Source organism: Chironomus tepperi, unplaced genomic scaffold (assembly GCF_022539635.2).
Source record: "Chironomus tepperi strain 1889 unplaced genomic scaffold, CSIRO-AGI_Ctep_v1 contig_354, whole genome shotgun sequence".
NCBI classification, from domain to species: Eukaryota; Metazoa; Arthropoda; class Insecta; order Diptera; family Chironomidae; genus Chironomus; species Chironomus tepperi.
The window spans coordinates 2,014,820-2,034,973 of record NW_027226476.1 but is presented as its reverse complement, the minus strand read 5'-3'; the positions used below and the strand labels follow the sequence as shown (position 1 = coordinate 2,034,973).

At 30.1% G+C, this 20,154-nt stretch overlaps 2 protein-coding genes across 2 annotated transcripts; one reads left to right on the top strand and one right to left on the bottom strand.

Annotated features, from left to right (window-relative positions):
- Positions 1-97: 97 nt before the first annotated feature.
- LOC139094408 (cytosolic carboxypeptidase 6) lies at positions 98-2,259 on the bottom strand. Its single transcript, XM_070645445.1, has 6 exons — positions 2,202-2,259; positions 2,052-2,141; positions 1,073-1,994; positions 770-999; positions 180-709; positions 98-106 (listed from the first exon to the last, which is right to left on the bottom strand). Exons 1-6 carry the CDS (start codon positions 2,257-2,259, stop codon positions 98-100), a joined length of 1,839 nt encoding a protein of 612 aa, XP_070501546.1.
- Positions 2,260-6,776: 4,517 nt separating this feature from the next.
- Positions 6,777-16,086, top strand: LOC139094530 (protein dead ringer-like). The gene is made up of 5 exons (XM_070645599.1): positions 6,777-7,232; positions 7,502-7,873; positions 11,224-11,296; positions 14,454-14,812; positions 15,054-16,086. Exons 1-5 carry the CDS (start codon positions 7,194-7,196, stop codon positions 15,255-15,257), a joined length of 1,047 nt encoding a protein of 348 aa, XP_070501700.1. The 5' UTR covers positions 6,777-7,193; the 3' UTR covers positions 15,258-16,086.
- Positions 16,087-20,154: the final 4,068 nt, after the last annotated feature.

The window sequence follows — 20,154 nt, the reverse complement described above, 5'->3', positions numbered from 1 at the left end:
GTATCAAATAATCTAAGTTTGAATCCTAGATCCACCAGACATCTAAAATATTGACCGTCATTTACGAATGATTCCCAAAACACAAGCACAAATAAATTTAAGCTAACTATAGGAACAAAATTGAGGATTTACTTGGAATTCTTAGATCGATTCAATTTTTGATAGTGATGTGCGCATACCTTATCAGAAGTCTTTTGTGTTGCTTCTTCCAGCCCTCCGCGGGTCAAAAGATTAAAGTCAATTACCGATACATAAGCTTTTGGCGGTGCCATAAATGTTTCAGCTTTTGAAGGAAAATTTTCAGAAATTGTTGATGCTGGTGCTGGCTTCTTCTTGTGCTTTGGACTCAATTCAAGATTTGCTAACTTTAGTGATGGAAATAGGTCACTTTGAGTCTGAATAAATCGTAATCGATTATGTTGCAGCATAAAATGACTATGGAACGGATATCGAACGGGGGATAAGTTCTCCCCGACTGACGTGTCACTGTCATAACAAATTGATAAGTCAGTGTAATTAATTGGAGCATTCTCGCGTGTTGTTTTGGGTCGGAGTGGATAGATATTCTTGATTTTACGTCGTGGTCGATGAGTTTTCGGTCTTCCCCTTCGTTTCGTGATTATTTCCATGAGCGGCGGAATGGGTAGAATATTGGTGAATCTATAATATTCCAATAATGAACGTGCTAAATTCCTTCCCACTTTCATATCTACAAAGTAAAAATAAAATGTGCAAAATCATTATGGATTCTTGAATTTCAATTCCTTACAGTCAGCCTCAGTGTATGGTGTTGCAATATTTGTTCCTTTAATAAAATATCCATTCATTGACACTTGTAATGTATAGACATTAACATTTTCACTCAATCGATTACACAAATAACGACGTGCTGTTCCCTGCTTACGATCATCAGCATTAAAAATCATATTGTCATTTTGAAAGTCAGCACAACGACTGGCAAATAATTTCGGAAATACGAGATGACGTTCGTATCGATAGCTTGAAATGTGAAAAAGAAGAGAAAATGTGATATGAATTAAAATCTTTAAAATTTGCATATATTCAGCCTTACACATCCTCATATGCATTTCCATATATGAAACATCCCATGAATGTAGAGTGCGCATGTATGTCGATTACAAAATCCAATTGATAGCATTCAGATGTATCGAATTCTTTAAGCATGTCCATTGTGGCTGATAAGGTTGGATGCGTATAGAATGAAATATTGTTCCAATTACGATTGAGATCATGTCCTAAGCAATTGACACGATTGTTGCCTAAAAATACACCATCCGGATTCATCATTGGAAGAATTTTAAAGACGACATTTTCACGTAATAATTTAGCTATTGGATGATTCGCGATGGCAAGAAACTCAATCAGACCTTGAACCACATAAGATGTTGGTGATTCGCTTGCATGAATCCTTGCCATAATGACCACAACACGTATTTGATTCTTTCCAGGCTCAAGTGCTTCTGGTTTCTTAACATCATCAAATGTTATCAGTTCTAATCTCCTCTGCTGAACACTATAAGTCAGCGCATCCCTTTGAAGTGGAAATTTCTGCTCCAAAACCGACAAGTAAGATTGAAGTCTCGAATATGAGTATGGATAGGTCAATGCAAACTGATAAACATCATCTTCACGATCAAAAATAAATGCGAAACTCAACACATAGTGCTGTTGATGAATTGTCGATTTATAATAAAAGACGTGCTCCTTTGGCAGCCGTTGCCATTTCGGGCGTGATGTTGATTTTACAAGCGGGGTCATTCGTTGATTGAAGAGATTATTATTCTTATTTAAATTTACAATGTTAAATATGACACGCTGATCTTGCTTACAGTTGTCGACAGTAAAGTTAAACCAGAAGCGGTAGCGCGGATTGCAAGTGTCGGGACGAAGACAAAGGTCATATTCGTACTCATTAATCAATAATACATTCCCCAAATTTCCAGTCTCAAATGCAGCATCGAAGCACAAATGTCCTAAAATCAAATTGATAATCAAGATAAGGAACGGATCTGAGGATTTTAAACACTCACCTTTCTTTGCCTTTCCACTATGTCCATGTGGTCGAATAATCAGTCGATTGACATTTCCCAATCCTCCTTCTTCATCCGAATCTTCACTATCTGTAAGAATAAATAACTTTGAATTAATTCAACTTCCACAAAAAGGCACATCCAATCCACCTCCATTCTTTTCATACATAGACCGATCCGCTAAAGGATCACAAGCAATCATAGTCATAACTTTACACCACTTAATCTTACACAATACTGAATAATGGATATAGAAACGTGCAAGAAATAGAAGGGTTGGAAAGTGTAAGGGAAGTGAGTAATTGGGTTAAATAACTAGAAGTGAAATTAAATTTTCAATCGGAATATAAATCAATTGTACGAAGTTGATGCCAATAGTTGCAATATTGTTGCGCGCTTAGAATGAGTGCGAAAGTTCAAATGAGCTTTATACAGCATGTTCAAACAATGGACAAGGAAATGTATGATTTGTGCATCATATAAGTAAACTACTGTTGCATTCCATATGTACTCGTAGTTCTTAACGTTACATGCACGACGAAAGCTTCAAGCAAACTTTCCTGTAAAACTTTTTTGATGTTCAATCAAAACAAATATGAGTGAACATCATTTTAAACTTCAATCTTTGCATTTACTTTAATGCTATAGCTTTATAAAAAGCTATAACGCTTTGAAATTGAGTTTGCAATTTGGAATAGATTAGATGCTAGAACATAAACATCAAATAGCTACATTTAATTTAAATTGTATATACATGAGGCAATTCCTTGCATACCTATATTGCACGATAAATTCCTGCCGTGCACGATATCCTTAATTATAAAGTTTTGCCGAAGAGTGTATGTACATGAATTGAATTCCAATTAAACGCCTCTTTTCATGAACAAGACAGGAGTTTGCTTGTACATTTTTATTGATGGTTTTTTGTTAGGAATGTGCTTTTTGGAATGTGCAACTTTCAGTTTGTCTCGTCAACTGGCAAGTGATATCAACTGTAACAGTTGACTACTTCCACTTCCATGCCTTATCTGACTAAAAACCAATCTGACGCTATGGTTGCTGTGTTCTAAAGCTTAAAAGCTTAGACAAAAAAATTTCAAAGCCAACTTTGTGAAAATTAGAATCAACTAAAATGCGCTCTATCCATAAATAATATCAAAAGACAGTATCTACCCTCCTTTATCGAGGAAGGAGAGGGTGAAGCAGTGAAAAGTAAGTAAATAGAAATGATTTTGCTTTTCTTTCTTGCCCATGTAAAGTAAGTAAAGAGCTATTTAGCATGAAATGCAAATTCTTGCTATTTTTAGCCATGAATTTTTTTCGCAATAGAAATGCTTTTTTTGTAAAGGCTCAGTTGATTTTGAACAGGCAACGAGATCACATAATACAGAAAGGATTTTTTGCTCAGGTCGATAAGCAGTTAATATTTACAGACTCGTGGGAGGTATAAAACAATACAAAATTCATCTTTAATCCAGACAGGTTAATTAAAAACATTTTATGGGTTTCAATTGAAATTTTACAAGCTTTTAATTATGTCTCGTCTAATTTAATAAATTCTAATAATTTCTGTCTGCCGGTTTTACCTGATCCCATCGCTCAACGTCTATCCTATCTCGACCGATACTCGGAATTTAAATTTACTATTATTACCTAATTAATAAATTGAATTTTAATTTTTTTGCTAGTTTAAAGTTACTAAAAAATTTAGAAATATATATTTGTTTAATCAATATATGAAAAATAATAAATTTATGTTGCATAGTAACAATGCCGTCAGCAAAGTCATATTGCTTTACTTCACATTCACTAATATGTGGAATTATTAGATTCAAAAAAATTTAATTCAGCATATTAGGGAATATTTATACAAACTTTTTCAACATTGTTGTTAGCGACAGGAAAAAATACAAGTCGGAATCAGTCAAATGGGACAAAAGAAAATGAAAAAAATTTCATTTCGAGGTTCTCTTTTGTTTTAGTTGAAATGATATTAAATTTTTCCAATAAGACTATAAAATTGGTCTGATTTGAATCGTGAAAATAGTTAATTAATATTTCTTCAAAGCTTACTTGATTGAAAATTTTATTTTTGCGGCTGGATTGTCTGAAAAATAATTTAATAATTTAGCGATTCATACTAAATTTTATTTGTCAAGCTGTTGACAACCCTTTTGAGAATATGTCAACTGTCGTTTAATATTCAAATTATATTTGCAACTGCAATCACTAGATTTCCCCTCTAATAGTTGTTAGTCCCCTTAATATAAATATTTAGTCTGTTTTGATTATTTGTCAAATTGTCATTCAGGAAAAATAGTCTGAGCAGGTACTTGATTTGGTTGAATTAGGCGGCTATCAGGTAACATTTTGATATCTGGGCATGTTTTTGTTTTCATTTCATCCAACAAACAATAAACCGGATGAAAATGTCATCAAAACAAATCCAGAAGTTACAATATTAACAATTTGTTCTAGTTTTGCTACTCAGTCCTACATCTTTTAGTTCCCGGTCTTTTTAAATATTAAAGCCACAACTGGATTAACAACAGTTTCATAAAGTTCAAGAAACACCTTCAGTCATTGACAAATCAATCAAAAACTGAATAAATTTTGAGCATTCAATGATTAAATTTGGAAATAAAAAGCTCCTGTTACAAAGAATAAAAAGTATTCATGCATAATTTACAATTCTCATTTATTTCAGTTCCAAAAAAACCTAAATAAAATTAAACGAAGAAAGAAGGAAAGAAGAAAAATATTAAATCAAAATTAGATCTCGTGGTTCAGTCGTTCATCCCTCTTTTTTCAATATGTTAAATTATAAGTAACTAGATTGACTTTGACATACCCACGTCATGCCTTCATGCCTTATTAGCAATAAAAAGAGTTGTGTGTCGGGTAAATATTTGATTTTCTAGCCTTACAAAAACTCAATAATAATACCACAGTCATAAATGGATATCTATTGCAATTATATGTACGAAAGTTTGAGTTTGATGTTTACAATCTGACTCATGCTGGTCATTTTTTGCCTTATTTTCTCAATAAATTCCAATTGGATTATCATGATAAAAACTGGCGTGGCAATTGTACATCAGAAAATATTTGCTCATGAGCTTGTTTCTCACAATCTTTTTTTTGTGTTTTATTTCAATTGAATATACAGAAAAACACCTCTAATTAAAATTAAATAATGCTATATACACATACAAATGGAGAAGAGAGTAACTGAGCTGTTTTTTTGGTGGGGATAGACGATAAGCGAGTTTAATTTTTCTGCGTTGAATTTGAAGAGTAAATGTTGAGCGCTTTTTGATGCTGTGTGCAAAAGGATTTAATAGCTGACTTTATGGTGCCCAATCCAAATTTGATGATAATCCACTCTAGTGAAATCCAAATGTTTTTCAAGAAATCAGTAAGCTTTGATATTTTTTTCGGCACGTGAAGAAAATAAAATAAAATTTAAGCACGAAAACATAATTTAAATGTACTTATTTTAATTACTTTGCAGTTTACTTTACAGTATTTGATTAAGTAAGTAAAAACAGTGCTTCCTGTAAAAAGTTAATTAAATTCATGGTCTTAGTGCGAGTTAAATTCTTAGAATTAACACTAAATCTTTTAATATGTAAAATTATAAATGAAATCCACTCTTAATCCTCAGGTAAATTATTTAATTTAACAGGAAAAATTGACAAAGATCAATTAAAGCATCTAAAATCTCTTCTTACCGCAAGTTGCTTAAATTTGTAAAAAATTTTCACGAAATTTTAAAATTTTGTCAATAACGTATTATAAAAATTCAAATTATATTGAACTAAGTAGTTTTCTCTCGGACATGACATTAGTGATAAAGGATTAAAAGCACATTTTTGTACAAAAATAAGGTTATTTTAATTAAATGACAGAACAGTGTTTGTTGATTAAGTTAAGCAACAAAAAATCTACTTAAATAAAGTATATCATGTTTACTTAAACGTGATAAACAGCTTCAATGACCATAAAGATTCATTTTTATAGATTTTTTATCATTTAATTATTATCAGTTAATTGTACTTATGAAAAAGGTGAAAAAATCGTGATTTTACTTTTGTTTCGTCTGAAACGTGATCAGATCGTAATGTACTCATCAGAATATTTGTTTAATGACATTGCAAGAAGAAACAAAAATTTCCTCCTTTGGTCGATGCTAAAATTAGATGAAAATCTAAATCAATCATTCCATCTTGAAAGGTTTTTAGTTTTTTAGACTCTAAACGAATGTGATTAATGAGAAAGAGAAAGGCCTAAAGTGATAAGTTTCACACTGTCTGATATAAAAAGCAGGTATAACCTTTTGTTATGTATGTAAACGATTAAGATTGTAGGAGGAGTTTTAATTCTAGAAATTTCATCATAAACAAGGACAAAGCGCAAGTTCCTCTCTTTTGCCTCATTATTATCTGTCAATAAATTTTGCTAAAAATTGTAATATGTAAAAAATAATTTAAACATGAATATAAAATTAAAATAAATAAATGAGAAACAAAAAGAAAAGATTACTTGATGTTTATTTGTATTAGTAATGAAATTAAGGTGGGGGTAATGTTTTTTGTAGACTTATCTGTGTATTTATGAGAATTGCGCTCTCTCACCAACACATCTATCATGCAATGATAAAATGTTTGTCGTGAGTGAAATTTAAAGATTCCGAATTCATTTTAATATCATTCTTTATATCAACTGCTTGCAAGCGAACAAAAAATATTTCTCGCTTCGTTTTTTTTTCCTTTTTTCTGAAGTATAGATGTAAAAAATAACTTTCGGTCGTTCTCGATAGAAAAAAGTATTTGAGCAGTTGACAAAAAGCGCTGAAAAACGCGCTTAGCAAAAAATAATTTTTTTAAGTCATTTTAATTAATTTTCACGAAGTTTCGTGATAGACAATTGAAAATTAATATATTGCGCCTGTTTGTTAACTTTGGAAGTGATAAGAAAACGAGTTTAAACTTAAATAAATAAATAAACAAAATTCGCTTGTTAATTTAGTGATAAGAGAAAAAATAGTGGAAATTAATTAAAAGGTTAATTAATTAAGGGATTCAGTGCTGTTTTATTATTGTGAATATTCAAATAGAAAATAAATAATTAATTAACAAAATGGATCGTGAGCATTTTTCAGACGATGATTCACCACTGGTAAGTTAAAGTATCTCTTAAGCACGTTTCCATTTCATGTTCTTTGTTTTTGCTGAATATCTACTTTCTTTCCTTCTTTTACAACAATATATGCAGAAATTTGTATAGAATTTTGTACCTAAAGTGATAATAAAATAATCCCTTAAATCTTCTATTCACAAGAAGGTCTTCTGTCCCGTTATGTCTTTGATAAAATATTCTCATGCCGCATATCATAAAACAACAAAATTTCTAATAATATCTTATTTACTTCCAAAAAAAACATCCAGTCAAACTCAACACCACATTCAGAGGAAGATGACAAACATAGTGAAGACTTTGCACGATCACCGCCTGCAAAATATTTAGATGAATCACCACCGCATGAAGATCCAGACGCCTACGCACAACAGCAACATGAATTACTCGAGCGACTGAAGGAACAGTTCTCAACATTTCCATTTCAAAATCCGGTCCAATATACCGGAGTCGGTATAAGTAAAGAAAATAAAAAAATAAAACCAGAGGCTCAAAATGAATTTCCCTTCCGATTTCCAACACCTCCGCCATCAAAAGAAGAAATCAAAATATCATCGTCATCGAAGAAGAATGTAGTTAACCATGGATGGAGTTATGAGGATCAATTCAAACAAGTGAGACAAGTAAGTTGAGATTTTTATAGGTTAATTGAATTTTACAGCTGGAACTAGGGGTTCTTGGATGTTCGAAAATATTGATTGTGCTTGAAGCCATAAATTAAGGAATTTGGAATTATAGAGTCTAGTTCCTTCATAAACTATCAGATAATACTCCTTAACATCTGATAATTGTCATTAAATCGGCATAAACAGCATAACACGTTAATCCGAGCGTCTAGAACCTCTAGTCATTATCCTAAGCATACTGTCATATGGCGTCATAATAATTATATCTCTATTGCTCCTCATCTTTCAAAATTTACAAGAAAACATCTCAAAAGCTACAAAATTTTTAATTAATTCCTTAAATATAAGAAGATTGTGCCTCTATGTCTTAAGTATTTTATTTCAAGGATAATGTGAGGGAGAATAGAATAAGAATATTAAGGATAAGTCTTAGAAAATTTTTATTGATGCATCTTCCATAAAAATTCCATTTGTAAAAAAGGACTGATTTCTTTTGTAACTATATGCATGCATATACTTATACATATTTATGCAGTCACAAAACATGTGTTTCGCATTTTTCATGCATCCTTAAAAATGTCTTCATCTGCTTGCATGCATTGCTATCGATTGAATTTCTATATTTTTTGAGGGTTGCTCTTGATGATGATATTTATGTCAGCATTAGGGAGAGTTTTATGGAAATTCAGAGGGCTTTTCATGGTCAGTTCTATTTTTCTATTAATTCTCGTGATGTTCAATAATTAAAAAAATTCTAAAAATTGAGAACGATCTTAATTAGGTTTGTTTCACTGGATTATTAATGACTTGATTAGGGTGTGAAAATTGTATAGATGAATTGCAATTATGTATGTACGATGGGATATATTCATTCACAATCACAATTCATTTTAAAATTGATTATTTTGTTACAAAAAGATGGAGTGCGTGTGAATTAAAACAATTGTTAATTTTTTGTAATTATCTATCATTAATCCCATTCTATGATTGGAAATGTTTTAGTGTCGATGATTTGTTTCAATGATAAAACCCGTTATTGGAAATTTTCAGCTATGACTATCATGTGATTTTTCACATCAAATGAATCGTCTCTTTTGTTTATTTCTTTTCACTTGAAATCATCGCACTTTTTCCAAATGCACGTAAATTTTCCCATATTCACATAACCTATCCATAGATTATTGCCAATAATAATGAACGACTTGTTACGTGGACAAAATTAACCACAAACGAAATGTTTTTCATTAACTTCATTTTTAAAAATTGTCAATTAGAAAATATCTATCTGTGCTTGTTCACATAGATATAACATCCATTTATGCTGCCTTTTTTTGCTAATTACATAAATACGCTTTCTAATTAATTTCACATGCAATCCATTTGCAAATAAACAAGAATTAAAAAAATAAGATTGTGCGTAAGTGGATCAATTTTCATAGCGATCGATATGCAATAGCATTTAACATCCCGTTTTCATGTATTTTATTTCATTTCCGCCCATTGGCATATATTAAATTAACTAATTTTTCACTCTTTTCTCTCAAGAGATTTTCAAGGGGTGTGAACGTGTTTTTTTGAAGATTTTCGAAAATTCGAAATTAAATTTCAAAATAAAATTTTCCGTTAAAATAATTCGATCAGAATCCTTGAATTTCACTGCATGTAATCCCTTAGTTGATTGCAATACAGCATTCATATCAGGCATTGTCTATCAAAATTCACATAGCAAGTTATAATTAATTCCAAATTCACGTTGAATATAAACAAAGAAGTTTCGTATCAATAATTGCAATTGCAGATGTGCATTTGTGTTGATGCATATCAAAAGGGAGTGAGAACATACAGTAGTTGTCTGGTTGGTGAGCAAACAAGCAAACAATCAAAAGAAAATGAAAATGAAAATTATAGATTTTAATTGGTTTCGCTTGCGCTCATGTAATTAATGTATAACAGAAATGGAAGTTTATTTCACTTTACCTCAGAGTCTAGTCATGTTTTGACTGGAAAATTGCAGGCCTTTCTTAATCTAAAAAGAGATTAAAGTGTTGAGATAAATTAAGTTAAATAAATAATAATAAAATGAGTTGTGTTATGGAATTAATTATAATACATGTGTAATTCACTAATGAAATTAATTGAACATAATATTTAACGTCCGACAAGTTGTAGAATGATATGTATACATAACTAATTACAATTCATCACCTTTGCATCCTGCAGCTCAAAACTCTCGGCATTTGCACTGAACTGTGCACATAATTATTTTAATTTCATTCCAATTTCTCATTTTTTTATAATAATTTTAAATAAAAAATTGTTCAATTCATTATAAGAGAAATATATTTAAATAATAATAATCATCATATATTGCGTGATGTTAATTCTTGATATTTCTTTGGCATTTCACGATATTATTGTTGTTAGGCCTGGTGCATAATAAAATAAGAGAAGAAAAATTGCAACTGAATTACTCATTCAACGGTAGCCGTAGCCGCGTCGAGCATTTCTTGAAGGCGACTTCACATCAAAAATATAATGTACCTCTCTCTCTCACTCACTCGCTCGTGTATACTGTTGCTACTGCTTATTCGAACAAGTTCCTATGGTAAATTACGTGATAAGAGCGAATTATAAATTCTCAAGTCACAGGATGCATGGCCGATTAAAATTCTTTTTCGTTGCAAATTCCTTTCAATTTCTTTTTTCCTTCTCTTTTTCACTTTTATCAGGGGTGTGCCTTCATGACACATTCTCATATGACTTGGCTTTATGTAGCCTTATCATCGAATAGTTTCAAGCATTTCTAGTTCTCAAATATCTTCATCGCATGGACTTCACTCGACAATTTTGGTGATACCACAAAGCTTCCTGAGAAATCCATGGATGATTCCTGAATGAGGAAGTTCTTCGACCAAAACGCGCACTATCAGTAAGATACTCCAATAAATTTGTAGATTGATGTTTAGAATCTAACATATCAACACTTACTTGCTTCATAAATATATCAGCATGCATCCCTGCAAATCTATCAAACATGCAAAAAGATTAAACCTTTGTTTTTTTATCCGCGATGATTATCGAAAGGAATCAATATAAAAATATTCAAATTTCCTTTTAATCTTGAAATCTCATCAAATTGCTTGTTCTTGTTTTATAAAATTTGTTTTCTTTATTATGAAAAAAGAGAGGCTGAGTAGAGAAAAAAACGTGAAATTTGATTAATTGACTTAATTATTTTGACGTAGCTGAAGAGAAAAAAAATAATATTTAAACTTTTTTTCATTTCATTTCTTTAATCAATCTTATAAAATACAATTTTTTATATTTCTTCTCATGTTCTTTTACAGCTTTATGAAATTAATGACGATCCAAAGCGCAAAGAATTTTTAGATGATTTATTTACGTTCATGAAAGATCGAGGTAAGTAGAAGAAAAAGTATTAAAGTATTTTATTATTCAACATTCATTTGCGACTCACTTTACTCTATGGCATTGGTACTTAAGGTTTGTGCTGAGGTACATACTTGATTATTGGTGCTATTAGCGTGCGAATTATCGAAATTGTCTAGCTGAATTTGGTTTATTTTGCTGAATTCAGCTGAACATTTTGAATTTAGATCAATTTTTTGAATTCAGCTAAATTTGCTGAATAAATCTGAATAGGCTTACAATCAGTAAAAATGCTGAATTTTCGAGTTTGCGATGATTTTCGCAAAATTGTCTAAAGTTTAAGCATCTCTGCCTCATGTCTCACACTGGCGATGATCAGAGGGCATTTATCTTCCTATATTGTTTGTAAAATAACGATCATCATAATCAACAACATCAAAATGATGTGGAAAGAATGAGATTCGTTTGACAAATTAATTCAAAATCACGCTTGCTATTAATTATAAAGCAATTAAATGAAGATCTAAGGCAATAAAACGCTTTAGTCCCTCACATAAATTCCATTCTTATAAGCTTCATTTTATTTATAAGCGCATCAATTAATTTTATCATCAATTAAATTCTTAAAGATTTTGAGGGAAAAAAGAGTATAGATTTAGACGCAGTCAAATAATGTTGATGGAACCCGCGGTTCACCACAGAATTCATCATCATCATCAATTCTTATTCTTATTCCCATTAAAAATTATGTAGATTGAAAAACACATTTTTGATGATCGTAAAAACATCACATTCTATCTTCTCATATATGAGAGACGAGACTAGTTTTTATGTGTATATTCCTCATCAAAGTGATGATTCTCACACGCGATGTCGATTAGATGTTCACGTTCGTCTGATGTTTGATAATAAATTATGGTAAAATTTATCTCTATCTCACTTACTCGCTCAATTTTTGGCTTGTAGAGCAAAGAGTCAAGAAATTCATTCTTATTGGTTTGTGAATGAGCTATTTTTATGGATTTTTTAAGGCAATAATCGAAATCATGAGAAAATTTATGCGATAATATATTTAATTAATACTGAAAATGATCATTATGTGGTCTTTGGATATGGATTAGACTCGATTTTCTCATGGTCTGGTGCAAAAATATACACTAATTTGAATTTTATTAATCGGATTTAGATATAAAATCATTAATTAGGTAGCTACTGCCATCTGATTTGATAAGAATGCATAAATTATTTCTTGTATTTGAGAATTCACAGCAACAAGTCATAAATCTCCAACTTAATCTTTTTTGACATTTGAGACGTGTGTTGTGACTTGAAGCTTTCAGATTTGTCTATAACATACAATTGAGATTGAACGGATTTCAGATAGAAAGGAATTTGGCGCGAGGTAAATTGGATCACCTCAATCCGTGGGAAAATGCTGTGAATCATAATTGATTTTAATGCTTTCTGGACCTAAGTAGTTGCTCTTAAGTGAAAAATACCTTGAGCTATTCAGATCATTGAGATCCAGAGCTGTACTAAGGCAATTCGCGGCTAATAAATGTTTAACGACTGAGCGTGAGCTAGACCTGTATTCAGTAGACCTACCCATTGCAGAATTCTTTTGATGAGATTACTCTCCCATAGAGCCACTTCGACTCACTGTTCGTAACTGTCAGAATGGTCCATAAATCCAGACTAACATTAGAATTGTTTAGACTATTGAAGAATCCAACAAGATCAACAGCCTATAAATGTTCATCATCCTCAGATTCATGAATATTGAGTAATTTGCTTATCAATTACCTTACGTATTTCAAAATTGCAAATTTTTATTACTCATTAATTTTCTCTTTCATTTGTTTGCCTTTATTTACGAATAATTTTTGATGTCCCCCATGAGAAATAATATTTTGCATAATGAGCTTACATAATATCCCCAAAAAAAAAAATTACGCACATCATACACAGAGCTTATGATAAGGAAAAATTTAACTCACAATAAACACTTAATTATTTTAATGAACAATTTTTCACTAAAACCTTCAATCATTCATCAACATGCGAAAGCAAAATAAGAGGACATAATAAAAATAGAATAAACATTAAAGCAATGAAGACAAAAAAAGTGACGTGTGGACGATGTGACACAAATCTTAATATATTTGATTTGAAAATAAAGAGCAATCAATGTCGCACTATTTTCGACAATTGAACGTTATAGCCACATTTTCTTCATCATTTAGAAAGAAATAAGTTTCTTGCTTTCTTCGTCTCTTTCCACATTTCTTTATGTACAAACATGAAATAAGCGAAGCTCACGTCTCTTTGTGAACAAGTCATTAAACGTTAATTGATTTCGAATTTGTGTGTGAAAAATGTCTGCAGAGGAAGAACAATTCATTTATTTTGCTGTGTAGAGAGTGTAGATGATGATTTATTGGATATTAGATCACACTATTTCATTAATTGATCAACGCAGAGTTCGCAGTGCTTACTTGAATAGAATTGAGAATTTAACATTATTTAAAGACTTATATGTCAGCCATTAATGAGTCATTATGGGATTAAATCTAACCTAAAAAATTACAAATTGTATGATTATGTTTTACAATTGTAATCTTTAAGTCATTATTTATTATACGGTATAGTACGAATGAACTCTATGGACTACATAGGTAAAATGGTATCATAGATATACAATATGAATAATTTTTCTATTCACAAAACGAACCTGACAAATTGCTTTTTTATTCCAATTATTTTATACTCTCTGTCGGTTCAGTCTCTATTCAATTATTTATGTTATATACCGTGCGTGATGTGTATTATGATGATATAAATGATCTTTAACGACTAAATCATCTTACGTTTTTCATCCAATATGAATTACAATTAATTGTGTCGCTAGCTTATGATAAATTAGTGGTAATGTCATAATTCTCACATGACTCACATGATGCTTACGACTTTTATTTCACAATTTATTTGAAGAAATGAATGAGGATCGGGTTTATGTCAACTAAAAGACAGAAGAAAAATCTGGAAATTTTAAAAATTTCATCTTCGTTTACTTTTTAAAAGAAGCATTAAATTATTAAAGATGAGATCCAATTTATCATTCATGAATGTTGAAAGGAATAAATTTATTTCTTCAGATTTTTTAATTTTTTCTTTATTTTCAATTCAGGCACACCAATCAACCGACTTCCCATCATGGCAAAATCTGTATTGGATCTTTATGAATTATACAAGCTTGTAATCGCACGTGGTGGTCTTGTTAATGTTATCAACAAAAAATTATGGCAGGAAATTATCAAAGATTTAAATTTACCATCAAGTATAACAAGTGCTGCTTTCACTTTACGCACACAATACACAAAATATTTATATCCATATGAGTGTGAAAAATATAATCTATCATCTGAATCGGAACTGCAAGCAGCTATTGAGAATAATAAGCGTGACGGTAGTCGTCGATCAACGTCAAATTACAATCAATTCACCCCACAATCACCACAAAACCCTCATCATCAGCAACTTCAAATGGTAAGTCGAATTTATTTGCATTTCTTAAATGATTTTTTGATGCTATCCTTAAAGAATCTAATGACATTGATCTACTAGAAGTTGATCTAGTTAACAATTATTAAGATTCAACTGTTCACAAAAAATTTAAATTTTATAGTTTTACTCCCCTTGAAAATTCAAATTGAAAATGACCGTTACAATTATTTTTGATTCAAAAACATTTCATTTAATCAATTTTATTATTTTTGTTTAAAAATAGGCGGCTATGGCATCAACACTAGCAACCGCAGCAACCGCCAATGTAGGATTAAACTTAACAGGCAATAACAACAATAGTCAACAGAATGATTTACCTAGCAATCATCAACAACAACTCAATGAAATGCAATTGGCACAACAACGTTTTATGATGATGATGTTCCTTTATAATCAAATGATACAAGCTCAAGGACAATCAACATGAACTGCAAGTCGTTTATTTTGACGAGTAATTTAATATATAAATTAAACTTTTGATTTGAAGGCCAAAAATTTTTTTAAAGAAATTTCTAAAAATACATATTATTACAATTAAGGAGGAAGATGAGGAAGTAGTAGAAAATATTTCATGACAAAATTGTGCAAAAAAAGGACAAATTTTCATGTAAAGAATGATGTTAATATAGATTTAGTGAGGGATGTAATTTTTCTTCTCTAATATTTTGCTATTTAGAGCTTTTTATGACAAAAAATTGAAGGAAATTTTTGACGTGTAACGAATGCATTTCTTATTAACTAGAAAAATTTTCATTTTGTTGATGAAAAATTATTTGATTTTCCATTATAATTTTTATTAATTTTTGTTAACCTCAAAACTGTAGAAAAATGTTAATTTTATTTTCTTTCTATTGTTTCATTGAGGACTTTTTAATATAATTGAGTCAAAGTTTAGAAAATTAATTAAACAGTAAAAGATGCGAAAATTCTAAAAGACGCAAAGTTTTTGATAAAGATGCAATAAATTTAAATGACTTAAAAAAATTAAATTTTGCAAAAAAATTAAGTGATGCAGAAATTTTTAAAAGAAGCAAAAAATTGACGCTAAAATTGCAAAATTAAAAAGATAAAATTGATGCGGAATTTTCGAGTAAAATTGGAAAAGATGCGAAAAATTATTTTTGAAATGCAAGTTTTTATGACAAAAATTTCTTTAAATTGATAGATAAAATTGTGAAAAAGTCCAAAACTTTTAAAAATCATCTTTTTAGTTTTTTCTTTATCCATTAAAACAGTAGATGCTTAAAAATTTTATGTGATAATAATTTGCAAGGAATAAAAATCAATTTATCGAGAAAAAAATTAGATTTTCTTTATAGACAGAAAAACAAAACACAAAAATACAAAAATATACAAAAAAAGAAAAAAATAAAGGAAATGAGTATTGAAAAGATTTTAGAAATTAAAGAAATTTGCCTTTTTATTTTTGGAGTCATTTCAATGCCTGTGACTGCATTTAATATTTATGGTAAAGAGTCGAATTTCAATAGTTATCGATTTTTTTTGTTGTTGAAATGACTGGCTTCCTTCATTGAAACAAAATGTATAAAAATTGTTAGAAAGTTGCATATCCATTAAATCGTCCAGTCCAGTCGCCCTACATTATTATTACAGTAATTTGTGAAGAAAAGAATAAGGAACATGAGGAACAGAAAAGTCTGAAAAAATCTGTTCGCCATATGGATTTTCTTATTTATTTCAGGCTTGTAAGTATCATAATTTTGAGAATGGTAAGTTTCAAGGCCGAAGATATTTTTATTCCTTTTTGTTGTCTGTCTATCTACATGAATGGACATACAGACGAGTAAATCCGTCCACAAATATTTTTCTAAAAACAGAAAAAAATGCAATAAATTACAAAAATAATTCGTAGACCTGAAAATGGAAACATAACAAAATAAAGAAAAATTATGTAAATTTAATGCTCAATTCTGTCTCAGCCAATCATAATCGTGGAATATAATCGAGAAATTCCAAAGTGGGGAAATTGTTTCTCTTCTCAAAATCGTTTGTAGAGTTTTTTTTTGCATTTTTTCTATAAACAAGTGAGTATCAAGCTTTATCTACGCTACGTGCATGTGTAGAAGTTTTCATCTTCTCCTTTATGCATTCATTCTTATTTTATTACTAAAAAAATTGTTTCTGTGCGTGATTTTTCATTACAAACTTTTCTGGGTTTAAATTTGCATTTGAATAATTTTTTTGGGTGTAATTTAAGCAATCTTTTGGTAAAATAAGTAATTTTACTAATTTATTCGTGCCAAAAACAAGGTCCATTGGCACTTTCCAGCAAGAAATATTTAACAAACTCAAGATTCAATCTAGCAGTAATATTTGATTAATAATATATTCAACAGAAGTTTTCTAACCTCTGTACGATATGAGGAGATGAACAATAAACAAATAAGTTTGATGAAAGTAAACAACAAAACAGAAATTATGAAAATTTATTTTATCAAAAAAGTGGTAGAGAATAATAAAAGAAACTACTGAATAATTCAAACAAATTCAACACGTTGATTTCGAATGAAATTCAAATTTTTTTTACTTCATCTCGAAAATCAAACAATTGAGCATGCCTTAATGGAAGTATTTTTTGACTACAATATAATATTATATTCAGTTTTATTGATAGAGAGTCTTCATTATCAAGTTTATAAAAGACAGTAGCTCACTTTGGGTATATCTTAGTTCTTGATGCTTAGAATTGTCTCAAGAATCGGAAATTTTGTGATTTTACTCTAGTTGCTCATTTTAGCTGAATTTGTTGAATTCTGTACAATTTGCTGAACTTGCTGGATTCATCTAGATTGCTGAATTCAGCTGGTGTTGCTGAATTTAGGAAAACTTACTGAATTTTTCGATTTTAGCTTAATGTGCTGAATCTACTTTAATCTGCTGAATTTGCTAATTTCAACTTGATCTCCTGAATTCAGCTGGATTTGCTAAATTTGGTTAAGTTTGCTGTATTCAGCTAAATTTGCTGAATCTATTGATTTTAACTTAACTTGTTGAATTGACTACAATCAGCTGAATTGATTGAAATATCGATAAGCGCTTTTCTCTTCACATCCACAATCTGAGCATCTGCAACTTGATTCCTCCTTCATGCAATCGTCGTTGTCATCATCATCATCAGAGGAACGATTGTTGATTTTTTTGTATGTCGTGTTAATTGTAAATCAAAACATTACTTCACTTTATTTTTCATATTTCTTTTTATATTATTTTCATATCCAACCTTTTTCCGTCAGAGGAAGAGAAAAAGAAGTAGAAAAAAAAATTAATGAACATAAACTTATATTATATTGAATAATAAAAACAGTTATTGTTGTGTGAGGTGGCACTTTATTTTATGTCAATGACATAAGAAAAGAGAGTCTAACTTGCCCAAAAAATATGAAAATGAATTTTTTTTTATTTTAGCATTGTTAGTTGCCACTTATCCACACTACTGAATCATTAACTATAGTTAATAAATAATAAATTCATAAATTATGAAGGCGCATAAGTTGAATAAATTTCATTATATTCAAATACAGCAGTATTAAAATGGTGTGTTTGGTAGTGAAGACAATTGAAATTAATTTTGCCTATGTGCGCATAAGTAACTAATATTATTCTCCAGCTTACATATATATAATCATGTATACAGATATTTTTTATATTAATATTATAACTTGATGATGGTGTGACCCAGCATGTGTCGATTCAAACAGTAGGTGACTTGTTTTTTTTCGGTATTGTTATGTTTGTCTACATGTGCCACACACATAATAACTTTTTCATATAAAAGGAATTAATTTTTGCTACTATAGCGCATTTTTAAAGCCATAAAACTGGTATTTCATTTTAAACTTAGAACGGTTTTTTGAAATTCATATTTTTATCAAGGGGTTGAAAACAAAAAATTTTAAGCGTTGTAGTTTCTAGCCCTGCAAAAGTTATGACAATTAAATATTAAAATTAATTAAATTTTCTGTTAATTAAGCACGTTATCAACATGAATTATCAACTGTTAACTACAAAAAGATAAGAACAATAGATTAACAGCTAATGAACTTCTTCAGTCTTCAAGATTTCAAGCATTTAATCAACTATCAAGACAAATTGAATAATAAAGTGCATCAGACCATGAAAAGCAGTGATAAAAGCTCGCCTGTTTATGTGACGGTGAAATGAATGACTACTCTTTCAAGATCAGAACAAGATACATCGAGCACGAGGCAAAAATTTCATTAATTTGTTAATTTCTTTTATTTTTCATTTTTCGGATTCTTTAGAAGAATTTCATCTCATTTATTTAATCTCTGAATAAACTTTGTTGAAATGTAAAGAACTTGAGATGAGTAAGTAAGAAGAAGAAAAGTGGAGACATTAATAGCATTCTTTAAATTGCTAATGCACACTTGCTATTACTCGTGAGTAGACATGCTGCCTTCACTTATATTTACTGTTAAAATGCTTTTTCTTCTTCTTCATCTTCTCGACAAAAAAAAAGTATAAACAAAAACAGTTGGTGGATTCATGTACTAAATGTACATAGACCGAGTCTGTAAATAAGACGAGTTCAAGTTCATTGAAGTTAAAAATAGTTTTTAAACACATAAATTTTGTATATAAATATATTATATAACTTTTTTAGCTGTACATAAAGGAGTAAGACCCGCAATATTAGCTTGCTGTTTTGTGACTCACAGCGGCGTGTAAAAATCATGATTTATGCGCTTTCATTAAGTGATTTTTAAGAAAGAAAAAATAGTGAAGAAGAACCTATTTATTACTACAGTAGTAAATGTCTAAGCTATCGTACGAGACAGAGGGTCGGTGAAAAATTGCAAACAAAATTTACTAATTTCAAAAATACAAAGAACTCGACTTTTGAATGAAAAGGAAAAGTATATTTTTTGTGAAGCTACTCAGCCGGTAAATTGTCATAAAGTATTAACTGGGAGTTAAACATCTGTGAAATCAAGTGATAACTAGGCACTTGTCGTGAGACCTCACGTCTTGTGAAAGAGAAGCTCGAGCTAGACAATATCCTGACTACTACTGCTTATCACCCATTTTCGTGCATGTTTCTAACAAAAGATTGAAAAAATCAAAATTAAATTAAATCCACCGTTATATTCTAATGAAGATAATAGCTCAATTTATTCCTAGAACAACTTAGATTCATTAGCAAAAATACCAAAAAAATATTTTCGTAGAAGGCTTTGATTTTTTTTTTCACAGTTAAATTGGAGAAAAAGTTGACGTTCATTAATTTTTTGGTCGGGGCAAGGAACGATGAAGAAGTGAACTGAATTAATAGAAAAATAATA

Excerpts from the sequence above, each read along its gene's own strand:
- LOC139094408 (XM_070645445.1), bottom strand. The coding sequence starts at position 2,259 with ATGACTATGATTGCTTGTGATCCTTTAGCGGATCGGTCTATGTATGAA. Across the intron at positions 2,142-2,201 it reads TATGTATGAAAAGAATGGAG|ATAGTGAAGATTCGGATGAA; the intron begins GTGGATTGGATG and ends TTATTCTTACAG. Across the intron at positions 1,000-1,072 it reads GGAAATGCATATGAGGATGT|CTATCGATACGAACGTCATC; the intron begins GTAAGGCTGAAT and ends TCACATTTCAAG.
- LOC139094530 (XM_070645599.1), top strand. The coding sequence starts at position 7,194 with ATGGATCGTGAGCATTTTTCAGACGATGATTCACCACTG. Across the intron at positions 7,874-11,223 it reads AATTCAAACAAGTGAGACAA|CTTTATGAAATTAATGACGA; the intron begins GTAAGTTGAGAT and ends GTTCTTTTACAG. Across the intron at positions 11,297-14,453 it reads TACGTTCATGAAAGATCGAG|GCACACCAATCAACCGACTT; the intron begins GTAAGTAGAAGA and ends TTTTCAATTCAG.